The sequence below is a fragment of the Megalops cyprinoides genome, chromosome 9, assembly GCF_013368585.1.
Source record: "Megalops cyprinoides isolate fMegCyp1 chromosome 9, fMegCyp1.pri, whole genome shotgun sequence".
Classification (NCBI taxonomy): Eukaryota; Metazoa; Chordata; class Actinopteri; order Elopiformes; family Megalopidae; genus Megalops; species Megalops cyprinoides.
Window position 1 is genome coordinate 15,859,681 of NC_050591.1, and position 18,246 is coordinate 15,877,926.

Below are 18,246 nucleotides of genomic sequence, written 5' to 3' on the forward strand. Positions count from 1 at the left end.
AGCCTTTAATTTGAAAAGTAGGATGAGAGAGTAAATTCTTTCCATTCCTATCACAGGCAGGATATTCTTTTTTCAATATTATTCAAATTCAATTCTCAAGGGGTCACAGAACTCATCACAAGAATTCCAGGGCTATTCTTTCAAGATTTTCTACAAGAATTTATAATCACAAGGGGTCAGAAACAAAAAGACTTGAAAATCATACTGGGCTATATCAATGACATGACTTAACTAACACCACACATTAAGAAATGTAATCTACAACATTGTGACATATTGCATAGAGATCAACAACAATTGATAAATTAAGTCAGCACAGTTGAATGAACTATTCTTATAAGACTGACACTGATCAATTCAAACTGCCTTTCCTGTGCTCTTTTTTCCTTTCCCCTAATCATATTATTTTCAAAAAGTTAAGCACAAAGCTATTGAAATTCACAGAAGCATAATATTCATAATAAGTTAACTACTGGTGCAGGAAGCTTTCATGAAAAAACACAATTTGACTTCCTATGAAACATCTTCATGCCATGCTTTAATGAATTACTTACACCTCATATTTGTAAATTTCACACAATTTAGAATTTTATTTTCCTTCAGTTCCTGTGTTTTGATGAATGAAAAGTATATCTTCTGAACAGAGCATCTTCAAGTAAAAGATGCTTCATTTAGAAGCATAACAGTGCAAGGAAATCACATTCAGGAACTGAATCTACATTAAGAAACAACAAAATATTAATATGGAGAATGTTGTAGCATCTTATTTTAATTTGCTGTTCATTTAAAAGCGGTCTTCATCCAGCTGCAACTATTATTTATAAGTAAGAGAAGCACATTACATTACAGGCATTTAGCAGACACTCTTATCCACAGCAACTTACATCAGTTACAGTTTTTTTTTTTTAGAATGTTATCCATTCATACAGCTGGATATTGACTGAGGCAATTGTGGATTAAGTACCTTGCCCAAGGGTACAACAGCTTCAGTAGGGAATTGAACCAGCAACCTTTCAGTTACAAGTCCTGCTCCTTAATAAGTATGCTACACTGCTGCCCACTGCATTCCCCCACAGCAGTAATATTGCATTTATTAAAGGTATTGATTATTCTAGTTCACATAAGCATGCAGATACATTTCAGCTAGCAAGCCATCAGCATCTTTTGCATCATTATATGAACTTGTATAAATGACAGTTCGACAGACCCAATGAAATGGAGCAGATGATCTCTTGCAGTAACAGGGCCTCACAGTATTTCTTTATCTGATTGTGAAATACAACTGGGGATTACAATTGACGTCATTTTCTCTGTGTCATTGTTAATAACAGAAACATTTCACATGTCATTTTGAATGAACAACACGTAAGCAATGCACCTCAATAATGTTGTGCTTATCTGTAACGTTCTTTTATTAAATGAGGCTAAATAACACTGTACATCTCAATAATGTGTTGCTTTATTCCTTTAAAGTTTTACACACATTAAATATTTATGTAGTTTTTATGTAGTTTTATACATGGCAGCTATTTCCAAAACAGCAAAACAATATGATCTCATCCAAATGGTTATTATAGTCCATTTCATAATGTGACCCTATTTTATCTTCATTGTGACAATGTCACATATTAAGTGATATGACACAGTATTACCTTTTGGAACTGTCAGTCATTGATTGAAAAATGTCAGTAAAATTATAGTTCTGGCCTTTCTGCTTCTGTCAGTCTTGCTACCTACACTTACAAACCATGACACACTACACATTTAGTTATGTTTTCCATATGGTTAGTTATGTTCTCCTTAGCAAGCTATGCTTTGTAAATCAATCATCTTTGTAAATAAAGGGGCATGATGAAGTCCATATTTGGATGAGCATCACTGAAACCAGAGTTGTGGCTAATCTTGAAGTTGCAGACCGTATAACACCAAGTTCTTATAACATTGTAGAATGATTAGTTTGGCACAAATGTTTCCTGTGGCATAACGTCATAACTATTGCCTTAAGACAAATCTGTAAGAGTGGTGAAATAGCGCTGTATACTATTGATACAAAGTAGTACCAATATGAATAACTTACGGTTACTGCTGTTGGCGTTCACTGTGGTGGGAGTGAACTACTTCAACACAAAATCGGTTTAATTAATAAAAAATATCTAAATTCATAAAGATTCTTCCAAATTCAGAGGTAAATTTAGAATTCTGAATTTGGAATGAAAGCTGCCATCATGATGCAGATGCAGGATTCTTGCATTTTCTTGCATAATATTTAAATCACAAATAATCAATTTGTCCAATCGGTGCCAAAATCAATTAATAAATATGTAAAATCGCGACTCTTTCACCAGAATTATATATTTATATGTATGTGTACAACGTATATTTGTGTGTACGTGTGCGCGCTTACTGTTGGTTGTAGTTATACAATTCGCTCAATTTAAAGTAATTTTAAGATACCTCATCAGAAAGAAACACCACATGTACCGTTGTTATGCCAGTTCTGTACACGATGTGTAATATGATTCGCCACTACAGTGTTGATAGAATAACTGAGACTAGGAATACATTGTTGGCAACGGACAAAATATAAATAATTTATCGTTTTAAACAACAGTTTGTGTTTACATTTTCTTTCTGCAGTCAATGTGTTCAATGAAATGTTGAAGCTTGTGAGCGCGAAAGTGCTGCTCTTAATCTATACTAGCACCGATTCCGATGACGTATGGACGTATGGACAACAAACAGTAGTTTGAGTAAGCTTCCAAAAGAAAAAAATCATCCGTAGGTAGCTAGATGGTTAGATTCATGTTTCGTGTCGCAGTCGACAGACTTCATCAAAAAGAAACACATTTGGGTTTATTCTTTTAAGAAAACTGAATTTTATTGAGGAGTTAACTGCCCGTAAGCGTTGTAACCATTTGTTGTTAAGAATACTCTTCTCTGCCTGTACTGAAGTAGCTAGCGAGCTAGCTGGCTAGTGTAGCGCTGGTGAAACTGATGCTCCGGGACCAGCAAGCTAGCAATGACGCTTCTGTTTTTCTATGCCTAACGTTAGCCGAAGTCGGACACTGATGCGATGTGTTTGGGTGAGAGGGGGCAATCTTCTGAATCGCGCCTACTTGAGATAGGAGGCTCGGGTCGCAAAAACGGATCAATTTAACCTAAACTAAAAGCTACCAAAAGTGGCCTATGTGTCACTTTTCAAGCGCATGAGAGACTCCTGGAGTATCGCAAGGTAGCTAGCAAGCTAATGTAAGCACCGCGAACGACTTGTTGGGTCATTTTTAAAACAATAATTACATGGTAGCTAGCCAGCTAAGACGCGTAGTTGACAGACTCGAATAACAAACATATTTGGAATTAAAAGCCGAAAATAAGAGAAAGTGTAAACAAAAACATGTCGAGCCAGGTGCTGCTCCTTTAGAGAGACGTTTTGGGGGAATCTAGCTGCTAGCTAGCCAGCTAGCTAGCTAGTTCACTGCCGAGACAAAGCATGCGAGTTAGCTAGGTAGCTAGCTAACAGTGCCGAGAAGACAAACAACAGAGCAAAAATGATACCGACTTGAGGTTTAATACCAGCCCTGGGCTGTCTGTCTTTGTTTCGTCAATTTGTCCGTTTTTGTGGTTGTTTGTTCCGCGCCGTGTTCACATTGTCAGCTAGCTAACTAGCTAGCTTGTTAGCAACATAGCGCCTGAGAGCTGGAGCACTTGCTTGCTACCTGGCCAAAATCAGAGAGAGCTACGTTAGCAAGCTCCCCCAAAAATTGTTAGCTAGCCTGCTATCTCCTTCTGACGGATAACGTGGCTTATCTTGTTCGCGAAGTGGCTATGTTAGCAAGTTGCAGTTGTCTGAAATATCTTATCTTGGGAAATCGCAGAAAAACATTGTTCACTTATCAATACGTATGTGCTAGGTTTACTGGATGTAAAGTTTAGGTGGCTAGAAGTGACAGGCAGCGTAGCCTACATTATTTCTGATTTTGTGTGATAGGTTAGTTAATTCAGAAACATTGAGTCTGATGCTTATGTAGCTAGCTAGTATTTAGAGTATAAGTCGAATAGAGAAGTTTCTTGAAAGGAAGACAAACTGTATTTCCGAATATTTAGATAGGTAGGGTTTGATCTAAGAATTTAGCTGACAGGATTACATACAGAATACATCTGGTAGTGGGACACTGAAGAAGGACTTAATTTGCAGTTGTAGCCAGCTAGAAATGAGAAGATGAATAGCGAGGAGCAGGTCCTAGATTTCTGTAATGCCAAAACGAAGAAAAATATCAATGAAGATTCTACAGACTGCGCGGAGGAAATCATACCTCGGAATACTGTTCAAATGATGGATGGAGACGTGGTTAAACTAGGTGTTGAAACGCAGGCCGTAGGCACCCCTGTGCTAGCCGAGCTAAATGACAGGCAAGGGGGTGACGAAGAGGAAAGCGCCGGAGATAGTTTGGAGGCTGAAGAAGTAAATGGGAACGAGAACAGCGGGGCGCCTTGCGCATCTCAGACTGCAAGCTCCGATTTGGATAACGGTTCCAGTGACCACCGCTGCCATGAGAGTAACCCCGACTCTGGACCACCAGAATCCACGTTTTTCACGGGGGATGTGGGCATTGGTGGAGATATGGATGTCGGTGTGGATTTGACTTTAGATGAAAGTGGCGTTTTGGAACCCGAGCCGCAGCCTCAGGAAGGTGGCCAGAGCCAAGAGGGGAGTGTTCCAAACGTGTCCAGCCTGGCTGCAGATGCCTTGGCCCAGGGCACCGACACAGAGGAATCTGAGAGGCCCTTGAACAAAGAAGAGGACAGTTTGCCCTCAGAGTTACCTAAAGTGGAGGCCAGTTCTCCTGTCTCAGGCCTTAATGAGTGTGAGAAACATAAACACGGGGCTAAGAGGGTGACTTTCCCCTCCGACGAAGACATTGTCTCAGGAGCAGTGGAGCCAAAGGACCCCTGGAGACACGGTAAGAATGCTACCTCTTTCACTCTCTCAGCGCCCGAGGGTGATGTTTTGTACAGAGCTAAAAATAGTGTCTTATGAGCTGAGACACAATCAGGTCGTATCATAAGGTAATGCTCAAATGGGTGTTGAACCTGCAACTCCTCAGTATCATGGAAGACTTTTCTATAGCCAGCCAAACCTGTTCTTTTGGGGAAATACATCATATGCCATGACCCAGGAAGGTTGTGGGTTCAATCCCTGTCTGAGTCACTAAAGGCTTAAATGATATCCCTTCTGTCTTTGCATAGGCTGTTGTAGAGACAGGTGGAGGGTAATGGCCTAGCAGTAGATTTTGAGTTGACAGGTGTCTGGTAAGGTCATACTGCTCCATGCAGCAGAACTCAAGGTAAGTGCCAGCTGTGTGACTGGTACAGGTTGAAAGCATGGCTTCCATAGCAACAAAGAATCACTTGGTGATCTCACTGATAGCTGTCTTTCTTTCCTGCATCTCTCCAAAGCAGTCCACAGAATTGGTTATCAAAAGAACCTGCATCACTGGCCATTTTTTTCCGACTTTGTTGATTCTACAAAGGAGACATGGTGACACATCCAGATACTCAGGAACTGCAAAACATTGCAGTAAACAGTGACAAATGAATATGATAGCCGGCCCCTTTTGCTGATGAAGCCGAGACCACCACCGGAAATAGGATCAGGTGGCTTGTCAGAAGAGCGTAACACAAAGGGTTAGGTTTTTTAATTTCTTTTTTCCCCTTTTTTTGAAATGTGTAGAGATGAAGTAGCAGCACACACATTTTTCACATTGCCCATTAGGTCTGGTTCACTGAGACCCTGGCTCCGCAGAGGGTCTATGAACCAATCAGGACTCGGCAGCTCAAGGCCTCTCTGGTACTGCTTGTCAGGTTATTCCTGCTTGTTTGCCCAATGGAAAACGGTGAGGTCAGAGTGGATGTTTTCTGACTTCTGAGTTTGCTACCCTAATGGAATGTGCATTAAGGATTTGGGGGGTTCTCTGGTAGCACAGTGTTGTATCTGTTTCTGTACCTGGATCATCGAGCTAGCAGCAGAGTGTTATTAAATGGCCGTGTTTAGACATTGGCGCTGGCTGCAGGCTGGAGTAAAATTTAGCCTAATGAGGGGAAAGGTTTCAGTGGAACAGGAATGCCGTTTCAGTTTTATTTTGTGGCCTCAAGTTTGCAGCGTTGTGAGGAGTCGTAAAAGTCGACGTATGAAAGGGCCTTTTTCTTTTTTTTCTTTTTGAGTGCCTTATCAGGGTGTTCCTGTTTCTTTTTATTGACTGTATCCTGTTTAAACCACAATGCCAGGCATGAGTTCCCAGTGTGGTAGATAGATGAGTTAGTCACAGAGTTTATATGGAAAAGCAATGACTAGACACTTCATGGTCATCAAACCAGGCTATCATGCCTTTACTTGCTGTTCCGGTTACTTAAAGCCAGTTGCTGTAGCTTTTGAGCAAACCATGGTAATACAGGAAAAAAGTTATAGCTTTCAAAGCACGTTATGTTATTGCGTTTAGCTTCACATACAATATCCAAAACTGAGGATCTCAAAAACTGGACACATGAGAAGCAATACCAGCTGAGGCTTTAATGCCTGACTCAGAGAAAAACAACACCAACCTCATGGTCTTCCTCAGGCACACAGCAGACTTTGGAAAAAGCACTCTTTGCATGTTTGGTATATATCGTGACTGTATTTTTTGTTATTATATCAGTGGTGCTGTTTATTTGTGAAAGAGGAAAATCTCTCAATTCAGCTGAGAGAGTCAGACATTTTGGCATGCTCACTGCATCACTTAATGTGTTTTTGTTGCCAATCTCTATATAATTTACTTTTTAAGGTCACCACAGGCGCACAGGTAAATACAACAGGAAATGCCTGACAGGAGTATCTCTATTCCCAAAATAGACCAAAAACAAGCTCTTAACCAATGGCAGCAAATCCCGAAAACCCAAAAAAGGAGAGATCAGTATAATTCAATATAGATGGATGTGGCTCTTGTTTTAAGCTTATATTGAATTATTTCAGTGGTGCAGTTGAAATGTCACGTACCACGTCATCAAGTTTGACCCCAAACGGACCTGTTTGCTGCAGCAGATTCTCGGCAGTTTCCTTATTTCGTGTCTTTATTGTTACAGCAGTTTACTTTGCACTGGATTTAAAAAAAAGGAAACAGAAGCTGCTTATTCAGTCCACTTGCGAGTAACATACGTGACAAATCGGGAATGAAAATACAGCCATCAAGCAGGCATGTGATCGGCTGTGTTTGCTTTACTCTCAGAGGTCTGCAAAATAAAAATAAAAAAAATCTGCTGAGTCATCAGCCTACTTTGGGCCAAGTCACTCTGAGTTAGCAACAGTCAGTGATGAAAAAAAGCTCACCACAGCAATTAACTCACACAGTTGTGCTGGATAAGGGGGTACATACCCATGTGTTTGCGCTTGGTCTCTTTTGAGGTGACTTGCAGTGAAACAAAGCAGACAGGGCAAATGTGATCACAACAGGTAGATGCTAATCCCAAGTACGAAATCCAAGCTAAGAATGCATTTGCGACAGTTAGGGGCAGCTGCTGCACTGTTACTATAATATGGGACGCAGAGAATTTTTTTACCTTAGGTTTTTCTCCCTTTGTCACTGTCTGGACAGTCGTCGCATCGAATTCCATTTAGTCCAACCCCACCTCAAGTGTTGAATCATTTATAATAATACTAATTTAAATTATTTGTAATTATAATTCTTAATAATCATAATTACAGCCCGTAAACCTACCTAGTTTATGATACTGTACAAGAACACCGTAGATCATTGTGTTAACCATTGAGTTTTTACACGTCACTTCCACACAGCAACACGCCTTGAAATAACACTGTGAACGTTAACTGCCACATAGCACACCTCTTCAGTATGCATTGTGTTTGTACTGTGGAATGACCTTTCAGTCCTTTGCCCTCAGGTTCTGCCGGTTACACAAATGGTTTATGGTTAGGATTAGGGTTAGGCAAGATGATTCTGGATCAGTTGCAGGTCAGAAAGTATGCAAAGCCCACTGTTGTACATGATTTGTGTTCCTTCTAGTCTCCTTGCCAGGAGTATCATCATTTTCTGATGTTCTGTTTCCCAGAATGCATCTCTGTAACACCCCTCCCCCCCTCAGTTTAACTCCCACCAGTAGGAGATGGTGTACAGTTATTTAGGCGGTGGTGAGGGTGAATTGACCCTGTTCCTCAGTCGTAGCTGCTCATGGATCACTGCAAGTCATGTTGTGCTTTGACAAGTATTTTATTATGGGCGAGAAGACACGTTATTTACAGTGGGCAAAGTGGAGGAAGGAAAAACAAGGTAGCATTACAAGAAAGACAGCTCTGGAACTTGTAGAGGAAGTAGAGGAACTTGATTTGCTGTCGCTGTTGGGTTTTTCTAACCACTGATGCTGAGTCTTCGCTGTTCCAAAGCCTGTGGAACATTTCCTCTTTCTATACAGAAGCACGTTTTCAGCTTCTTCACTCCTGACAGACCCACGTTTTGAGCCACATGGACTCGGTTACCTCCGATTTCATAGTGAACACTCATAAAGGGTGACTAATAGCAGACAAATGCAAGCAGACATCATGATCTTCAAGGGCCAGTATCTGATCACACACAGTACGGTGGGAGGAGGCACGCAGCTGATTCAAGACACATATCGGTGGCCACATTGCTCTGCGTAAATGTGAATCCCAACTGTCTACAAAAACAGTGAATTTAGCCGTGCACAACAGACCATGCACAAAAATTTAGCATCACTAGAGACTGCTGGAGCAGTTATAATTCTGAGCCATCAATGTACTAGGAGGAGGAAAATAGGAGAGAGACAGAAATGGTTCTCTGATCAACTAATGTGGTGGTAGAATGTCTTTTTTACATTATCAGTATTGGTTTGTTCATTACATTGCTTCCACCTGCACTTTTGCTTCAGTCTTGATTAAAAACCCTAATGTGCAACCGCAAGTGAAACCTTATCTTCAGTCAAGATGATGTGGCCTATTGCCTTGTAATTGTGTTGTTTTCACCTGTTACTTGCCTGCTAAGACTTTGACGCCATCACGAATGAATGCCAGTTTTGGTAGTGGGGGGAGACAAAGCTGCCCCATGCAGCAGTCCAATTCCTTGTCTGCATGAGGCCCAGTTCAAACAATAGACCAACTTGGTGCCAACGTGGGCAGTTGAAATGACCTAGAAATGAGCTTGCAGGGAGGGGAGGGTGAGCAGGTGTTTATTCTTTAGAAAATTTACTGCTATTTGGTGTAATTTTTTTTTTCTCTGAGCACTGATTCTGGATCAGCAGCTTTTATTACAGGGGCTGAGGTTAGGTGCAGGTAAGCTGTTTCTGGATCAGCCGCTGGGAAGATCGTTCCCGAAGCCCATCTGTGCATGTGCTTGGTCTCCCTTCCCTCCTCTGTCCTGGCCATGCTGTCCTTCATTTCCTGAGTTCCTCCCCTTTTCAGCTTCCCAGCGCAGCCCTCCTCTCCTGCTTTGTTTCAGTCTATGCACGCGCTCAGGAGATGAACACGGGAGAGAGATCTGGCCGATGTGGGCTCACGTCACGTACAATTAGTATATAAAGTCCCTGCAGCACAGTGGAGCACATGAACAAAAGAACGCAGCTCAGCAAAGGGTAGCCCAGCACTGAGTAACAGGGTGTTTTATTGACCCGCTCACTAGACCCCCTGACCCTCCCAGTGTCTTCATTTCAGAACCCTGGCCCCTGCTCATTGCCACATTCTTATGCGCTTATAAATAGATGAAACGGTGTAGAGCAGCCGGTCTCTTTATGGCAGCTTTAATGTCGCCTGCACAGTGACTGCAGACTGCTGTGCAGCTGCTCTTTCGAGGAAGGACGCAGTTGGCAGCGGATCGTTAAAAATGTCTCAGGAAAAGGATGAATTCCCTCCAAGTGCCCTGTGAACATGAAGGCCCAGGTTCAAACGGGCACTGCAATGCAGTTTGTCCTTAACAATGAATTTGCACAAATATTTGGCATCTTTGAAATAACTTGCAGAGCATACTGAGCTTTATGGTAAATGAGATGAGTGCAAGTTGTGTGTGTAGTGGGAAAAAATGTAGCATTGAATTCATTCATGAATTTCATTATTAAAAGATAAAGGCAGAGCTGGGCCTAGGATCCTGGCAGTACCATTATTATGCATGTGCAGTGGAATTGGGTAACCCTGCGAACGCCGCGCAGAAAAATGCTCTCACTTCTCCTCAGGAAGCCGTCCCCCAAATGCTTGATTAAATATTCACCAGGACGCTGGTTACAGATTAGCCCGGTGCTCACAAGTACATTTCGCAGGCTTTGGGGCAGTTTAAAGCCGCTGGGTCCTGTTCCAGCTCGAGAACCGAAGCAGTTAGGTGCACCGTCATCTTCTGGGAAGCCTGCCAGCGTGTGGAGCAATAACAGATTTTCACGTGTGCAGCAGGCCGTGCTCTGCGGAAGGAGTGAGTCTCTCTGTCTCACTTCCCGGCCCGTGGGCAGGAGTAATATCCCGCCGCTTCATACCGGCCCTGTAATTCACCACCGCAGGGCGGGGCCCATTGAAGTCATACAGGCGTGAGCCCTTTTCACGCTGCGAACGCACGTGCGAAAAGCAGGCGCTTCGGCGTCGAGGTCTGCTCGCCAAAGGCCCTCTCTGTGAGGCGCGACTGAAAAGCCGTCCTCCCTCCCGACCTAATTGCCCGTAAAGCGCGTCGTCTTAGACGCGGTCTTCTCATCATTAAATGGTAATGTAATTTTCCAGTCGGGCAACAGTAGTTTTCACTTCTCTGCATCCTGTTTGGATGAGGAGTGAGGAGTCTGAAGATGTGCAGGGGGGAGGGGGAGGGGGAGGGTTGTTTTTAACACGGTAGTGTAAATCACAAGTGCAATTCGCCAGGCCTGGGCTGGGAAGGGCCTGGGGGGGGGGGATTGATACCTCTTGCCAGGTCGCGCTCTGGCCTCTGTGTAGCCACGGGACAGTCACTCCGCTCACTCAGCCCACTCCGTCACCCTGCACAGCGCGTGGGCGCGAACGCCGCCGGGTTATTTCGAACCGTTGTCGGTCCAGACGTGAGGCAGCCGGCGCCCGCGTCTCCCGGGTTGTCGGGCAGGGCTTTGCGGATCACTCTGGATATCCAGCAGCCCAAGAAGCCGCTTCCTCCCCAGGGAGAGGTCCGCGGCAGCTCCGGCCCTTCATCTTCCCCTCGGTGCCCCAGGAGACGCGCCCACTGCCCGCCCCTGGAAATGCCTCTCACGGAACATGCTCAGAGCGGCACTGGAATGCCTCCGCATTGTTACAGCACAACGGCAACACCACAGCGGTGCTCACACTGCTGGCTCGCAGGGGGGGACAGACTGCTGCTTTCAGTTTTGTCAACGGAAACGCGGCGTCACTGCGGCGTTAAAACAGCAGTGGCTTTGCTGCTTTTAGCACTTCGGCCAATCAGGCAGTCTGGGACCGGGGGGAAAGGGGCTTGTTGTCGCATTTCCTGTGGATGTGGTAGTAGCGGGTCGGTTCATAACGTTAGACCTGTGGGGAAGCTTCAGGTGTAAAAATAGTGCCTTTCTCTTCAAGTCTGCAACCCTTGATTTTCCTGTAAGTGATTAGTAAAGAATAACACAGAGCAGGCATGCACACACTCACTGTCAGAAAGATGAAGAGTATTTATTCAGTGACTCTGCAGCAGCAGTGGCCTTTCTTGCATTTGCCAGCGGAAAGCTGTGCTTCTCAGGTGGAGGCCGTGCGAGCGGGGGGAGACTTTTCCGGCATGGCGGCCCGCCAAGCCTCTAAAACAGTAAGAGAGCCATAAGGGACAGAGTGCCCTCTCGCACATTGATTTAGGGATATGTTGTTCAGCTGCTGCCACCCCCTCCCCACCCCCCCCTTCATTCCTCCTCCTCTCCAGCATACCCCCTCTCTGTTCACAGTTTAGTATGTCCTCCCTCTTACCCCCCCGAGCCATTCAGCAGATCCCTCTGATACGCTCACCTTCAGTTTTGGGATTCCTCGTCAGCAGTTTAGCGAGCTGGCTGCTCTCCCAGTCCCTCCTGACAGCCGCACCCCCCCACCCCCCCCCCCTCCCAGTGCTCTCCCAGACGGGACTCTTTCAGCGCTGATAAGATGGCATTCGTGCTCCCCCTCACCGCTGCTTTGTGGGGAAGGTGCTGAGTGTTTGTCTGCACCTCACTCCTCCATCAGCGCGAGCTCAGTGGAGCGAGAGAGATAAGGCAGAGATAGTGGAAATGGGTCACACCGCTCAGGGATGCTGCCGCGGCGTAACAGCGAGACCTCCACAGGCAGCGGGCTGGGAGTGACATGACGCCATTATGGTTGTTGTTAAGATCCCGTTATGGCAGTCATTTTGTCTTCTCCTCTCCCTCTTTCTCCGCATTAACGCGTTGAAGGCACGCTGTCAAGGGAACGAAGCGAAAAATGGAGGGACAACGGGGAGAGAGGTGTGTGGAATGGAAACCAACCATTTAGTGTGGCATCATGGCCTCTCACCATAATAATTCTACTGTAGCACTCTATGCCCTCCATCCACTCCAGAGTAATTGTTAGACAACCAGACTCTACCAAAACTTGGAAACCAAAACCAGACTGCATGTTCTGATGCATATTACAAAATTGTGTGGCAGGGTTGTCTAGTGATTAATGAGCTGGGCTTGCAGGTTCAAATCCACTGCAGGACACATCTTTCCCCCCCCCTTGATCAGGGTGCTTAACCCGATTTGCTTCGGTAAATACCCGGCGGTGTAAATGGATAACATGTAAAAAGCAAGTTATGTAAGAAGCTCTGGATAAGGGGCGTCTGCTTATCACATAAATAATGCAGCGCACAGTCTGTATCCTCCACCAGTTTGCAAAGCCCCTGTTGCGTCACGGTTGTGTAACCCAATGTGTGTTTTAGGACGCGAGATCAATACTCCGGCTAGTCCTTGTTTTGCCGGCTGCCTGATCAGCCTTGGGGTGCAAATGATGACGAAGATGCACAGGCCACACCCAGCCAAAAGTGCTGGCCGGGCTCAGTGTCTGTAGCGTGAACTGTGTATTATAGAACTTGCGTTCAGAGCGATAGGAGTACTTTCAAAACAGGTGCACCGCCTCTCAGCAATTAAACAAACTGGAAATACACGGGCTTGTTGGAAAGGAGGAATGCAGTTGTAGATAAAAGGTGAATCGTGATGACGTTGTAAAACGCAAGATGCGCTTACAGTGTCCGTGTTAGCTTCTCATTTTAAATCTTTGTAAGATGAAGAACTGAGAGGCTGTAAGTCGTATTTTCTCAGTTAGGGATGGGCACCTGCACACCCTCACACTGACCCCCCTGATTTGAGCTGGGTAAACCACCTGTCCAGGTGTTGAGATTCAGGGGGATGGAGGTGGATAGAGTCACAGGACTGGAAGCGCAGAGGCGCAGAGAGGGCGCGTTTTGTGATACCGTCGGCTAGGTATAACAGTTGGTATCTTGCAGGTCAAAATAGGCTTAAGTCTCAAAATAGGGATTCAGTACTCAACAGTGCCCTGGCTTTACTGTATTACATTTTCAATTGAAAAACAAATCGCATTACGGGTGCAATTTAGAACCTTCCCACAGAGGAATATCGATGTGTCTGCATGGGGCGTGGGGGAGGTGGGAGCTGTTTCCTCAGTCTGTCTTTATGTTTTTTTTTTTTTGTTTTTTTTTTTAGCAGAATCGGCACATTCAGAACTGAATCGAAACAGGGCAGATGTATGACACAGGCCATGTGGTAGGAATGTGGAGATGTGGAAAAAGAGGTCTGTGTCTGTTTTGCATTGGCCCCACTGCAGAGTAGAGTCGCTACGGCCCGAAGGAAAACAGTAACAAATGCTAAAGCACATATTATTGAGGCCTATAATGGAGCTCTTGTGTTACCCCCCCAGGGCCTGACACCCCAGTGACGGAATCTGAGCCCACCACGGGGCTAAAAGGAATGTCACGTAAATGTAGTGGACCGGGCTCATAATCAGAAGGTCGCAAGTTCAGTGCCCAGCTGGTGCGCTGCTGCCGCGGCGCTCTAGAGAAAAGCACCCGGACAGACTCTGCTGATATCCAGCTGTATAAAAGGATAAACCTGTGGGCTGCGAGAGTTGGCCTGGATAAAGGCCTTTGCCAGGCACATTAATAAAGGGTGAGGAGAGAACCCTTCAGCCCGGTGCAGTGTGACAGCACACGCGGCTAACAGCGCTGTGAAGCGAACTGGGCGTGCTTCGCCCGGGTTTGGCTTTTACAGCCTGCAGTTTATATTGTTTTGAGTGTGCCTTGCACGCAGATGTGGTTGCCCCTAGGGCTGTCCATTGCCATGCATTGTGTTGTTTTATTGGAGTGGGAAAGCGCTTAGGTAACAGGAAGGCCCAAGGGAAGCTGAGAGGAAAAGGAGGTTGTTTGAAGAGGAGGTGGTGGCCAGACAATTATGGCTGTGCCATTCATAGTGTCATATTTATAGTGACACCGCAGCGTGTCTTTTTTTTATAGCATGCCACCATCTCTTATTCCCACTATTGTCCACAGTGAAGAGTGGGATGTTTTTGGTCCCCTTTTGAATGCAGACTCATGAGCACGAAGCTGCCAGTGCAGGTTAACTTCATTGTTTTCCTTTAGAAACTGTGAGGAGCTTCCCGTGTGTTTTCCTCGTCTGGTGTTTGAATTCGCACTGAATGAGAGGCTCCTCCTAAGACTCTGTGCCACTCCCTGAAAGAGAAACCCAAACCGCGCTGCCTTCCTCCTCTTTGTGTCATCCACTCCCAGATTCCTGTGTTAACGTTCCTCTCGTCTTGCTTGACTTTTTTCTTTCCCCCCTTTCTTCTCGTCGGCGCTGTCTGTCAGCGTTCAGCTAGGTGAGCATGCTTCTGCCCGGTTGTTTGGCTTACAGCCTTTTTGCCTGGAAGTGGGTCAGGCGCTACGGACGAGGGGACCACTAACGGGGGGTCCTGTTTCTGATCACAAAACAATGGCGAAGATTTCGCAGTCACAGTGGCTGAGGGGGCAGGGCGCTCGCCTTGTCACGAGGAAACCCAAACCGGTGCTGCGCTGGCCCGCTGAGCGAGCGGGAACGGTCACGCCCCCGGGCGCAGACGGTGTTCCTTTTCCGCAAAACAACCAGCACCCATGCAGTTAACACGCTCCTCAAGGGCTTTTCATTCCTGCAGTCAAACTCATTCATGCCGAGCAAGCCGCAACGGGGGGAAAGTTTGCAGTGGGCTCTCCCAGATTTAATTCCACAGCTGAGATAGCAAAGGTTACAGTTCAGATTACTTCAGGCTTATCAGTTATTGAAATGCATGAGAATGGAGCACAGCGGTACCGAGTTTTCTGCTGTAAACCTGTCTTTGGTCTGCATTCTTGCATTATCAGAATGAAAACGCTAATTGCCCGTATGCCAGACTTCGACCCATCAGTCGGCCTGTTTATCTCTTAACCTTTTAGGTTTTTGGTGTTCAGCCCTTCATAGACGCATAAGTAAAAAAAGAGAACATTGTTTTTGTTTTGACTAGTGCAGAACTTTGACCTGACTTTCATCAGTTTCTGTGCAGCCGTATCCAGCAGCGACCTCTTTGACTGTCTGCAGCCCTTCGGCTATCAAATATTGGGTCATAATCTGCGGGTGGCAGAAGGGGGTCAGAGTTTTCATTAGGTGGGGACCTTAATTTGAGAGAGTTCCACCAGTGACATCAATCTCAACTGAGCAAACTGCTAAGCCAAGTGGACAAATGGCAGTGCGGTAATGAGAGGCGAAACAAGGCAGCTACGCCTCCTTGAAATTACTCCGCAGTCGGGCATGGAGATCAGGACCGTGTAGCTCTGCTACTGGATACACAGGGCCCCGCTTTGCCTTAGAGCCGCCGCTATCTAGACAAATACATCCAAGCTCTTTCATAATGGCTCCAATTAAGCGCTCAGAGCCCTAAGGCATGGTTAAACGAGCCGGGCCATGCCGAGCCTCGGAGGAGCAGAGCGTTGCGTCATGCCTCGCTCAGCCTCGGCAGGTCTGAGCAGGCTGCCGAGAGTCGTCTCCTCAGATCCGGGGCCGGGAGCTGCTCCGTCACGCTCTGCAGACCCCCCCACCCCGGCGAGCCGCGGTGCTTTCATCTCCCGCTGTGTAATGCATCTTTCGGCCCCGCGACAGTCTCTGACCTCCCCCCACCCCGTCCTGCAAGATCAGAGAGCGGGGTGCCGTTAATCAGCGTTAGCCCAGAAGAATGCGCCGATGATGGAGAGCCGCTCGGGGATGCGCGCCGACCCCGGGTGGACGGACGGTCGGCCGGCTATTTAACGCCACCCGCCGGCCCCCTAAATCACGGCCCGCAGTACAGGGACCCGCCTCCCCCTCAGCGGCTCACGTGTCTCTCACACATCTGCGGTTTGCCCGTTTCCTTCTTCCTCGCACCTGACCGCAAACGCCCATCTTGCGGTCGCAGCCCGTCCTTTGAACGTAACAGCTCCGGGCGTGTATCCTGACACAGTACCAGGGCGTCACCGAGCACTCCGGTTTCTCCTGTCCTACCGCTCCAACCGCCATGGCCGCGCCCGAACGAGACTCCCAGGCCGAGGTTGCCGTGTCTAGCGCGAGCGCGACTCCAGCCCTGTGTAATTTCCGTGAAACGTAATTACAGGGTTTCTACTAAGGAGCGGAGTCTGATTCAGCGAGGTCCGCTGGAAAAGAGCAAGGGGGGAAATTCAATAGACAGCAGCTGCAGCGGTGCATTAGATTAAAGCAATCAACGCCCGGGGCTGTCGGCGGGTCAGGGCCTCGGGTCGTGAGCTTTGTTCCCGCGGCGATTGGGCCTGATCGCGTTACGCGGCGGCGTGCGTCTGCGAACACTGCGCGCTTGTTTCGCGCGGGGCGAACAAAGCCCCCTCTGTCCGGCCCCTGCGCCGCGACAGGGAAGCCCTCTTCTCCCCCGACGCGAGTTAACATGCCGCTCTCTTGCATCACTCCGAAATTAGGTTAGTGTGAAACGTGTGCAGATAGGTGAAGTACATCAGCTTTTCCTGGGAAAGCACAACTGCGTGGGGTTGGTATGGGCTTGTTTGGCTAGCCCTGAGAAGGTCACAGACAGGTCAGGGGGGCCCAGCTGGGAGCACCCATCCTATTGGTGTTTATAGTGAGCTTGCCAGACATGCACCTGTATAGGGGAGTGGGCGTCTGCTCTTATCTCCAGCAGCCGGTCAGCAGACCGCTGTGGTCTGCATGCTTTAAAGGCCACTTCACTCTGACAAACGACCGATTCGATCCAGCTTGGCCCACATGCACTGTCCACTTGTGTGAGTGAGGAGAGTACTGCTCCAGTGCTAGAACTGAACTGATCTGCCAGGTCTCCTGCCGAGTTAGACTTGAGTGTTAGCAAACCAGTTTGGCATAGCGAAAGTGTCGATCACGCGCTCACTAACAATAGCACTCATCGCTTTGTCTTTCGCCCATGCGGAGTTCACTACCCGCCAGGTCAAATCGATGTGAAGGCGAAGGAAGCAAACAGATTCCGGCTTCAGTGGCGAAGCAGCTTCTCAGAGCTCTTCATTCAGGATGACCGCTCCTCCTCTGCCGCTATTGGCTGGGAAAGACCGCACCCTAGCCTCTCTGCCCTGCCCTTGAGGGCCCCAGTGTCTGCAGGCTTTCAGCGCAGACCGGCAGTCGCCCACCTGCTTCAGCCGATCATTGTCCTCCTCCATTTCTTCAGCTCTGTTCGCTGGCTCTGAGAGAGGCGGTGGCATGGAGCGCGCTGGCACCGCGGCCCTCCTGTGAGAGCGGAGCAGCCCGGATCGGCACACAGCCTTTCATCTCACAGCCCGCCTCGAGCTCAGCTGCCTGCTCTTCTGGTTTCTCATAACAGAAACGCTGGGGAGAAATGCGGCTCCCGTCAGCTGACAGGAGCAGAGCTCTGAAGCTTTTTTTTTTTTTTTTTTTTTTTGTGGGTGGGTGGGGGGGGTGCGCTCACATGAGAGGCGCTCACACGTGAAGCAGCTGGGAACAATCCCTCCATTGAGAGAGCTTAGGACCCAGCGTGATCGAGGCTGTGGGGGGTCCCTGCCCCGAGCGCGCTCGGGCTCCAGCCCTGCCAGGGCCGTCCCGCCCGGCAGCTGCTAACGGGACCGCTCCGGACGAGACCCCTTTTTTTGAACAGATCTGCCCGTCTTCAGCCGGATCGCCCCCCCCCCCCCCCCCCCCCCCCCCCGCGCCCCGCCCGCCCCTCCCGCCGCCAGCGGTCGCTCACGTGGATGAGGCTGG

At 47.4% G+C, this 18,246-nt stretch overlaps 1 protein-coding gene across 1 annotated transcript in view; it reads left to right on the forward strand.

Annotated features, from left to right (window-relative positions):
• Nucleotides 1-2,734: 2,734 nt before the first annotated feature.
• The window catches only part of ppp1r37 (protein phosphatase 1, regulatory subunit 37), a 41,133-nt gene continuing 25,621 nt past the window's right edge, over nt 2,735-18,246 (forward strand). The window contains exon 1 of the mRNA XM_036536631.1: nt 2,735-4,961. Within this exon, the coding sequence (XP_036392524.1) occupies nt 4,220-4,961 (742 nt within the window). The 5' untranslated portion in view covers nt 2,735-4,219. The remainder of the gene's footprint in view (nt 4,962-18,246) is intronic.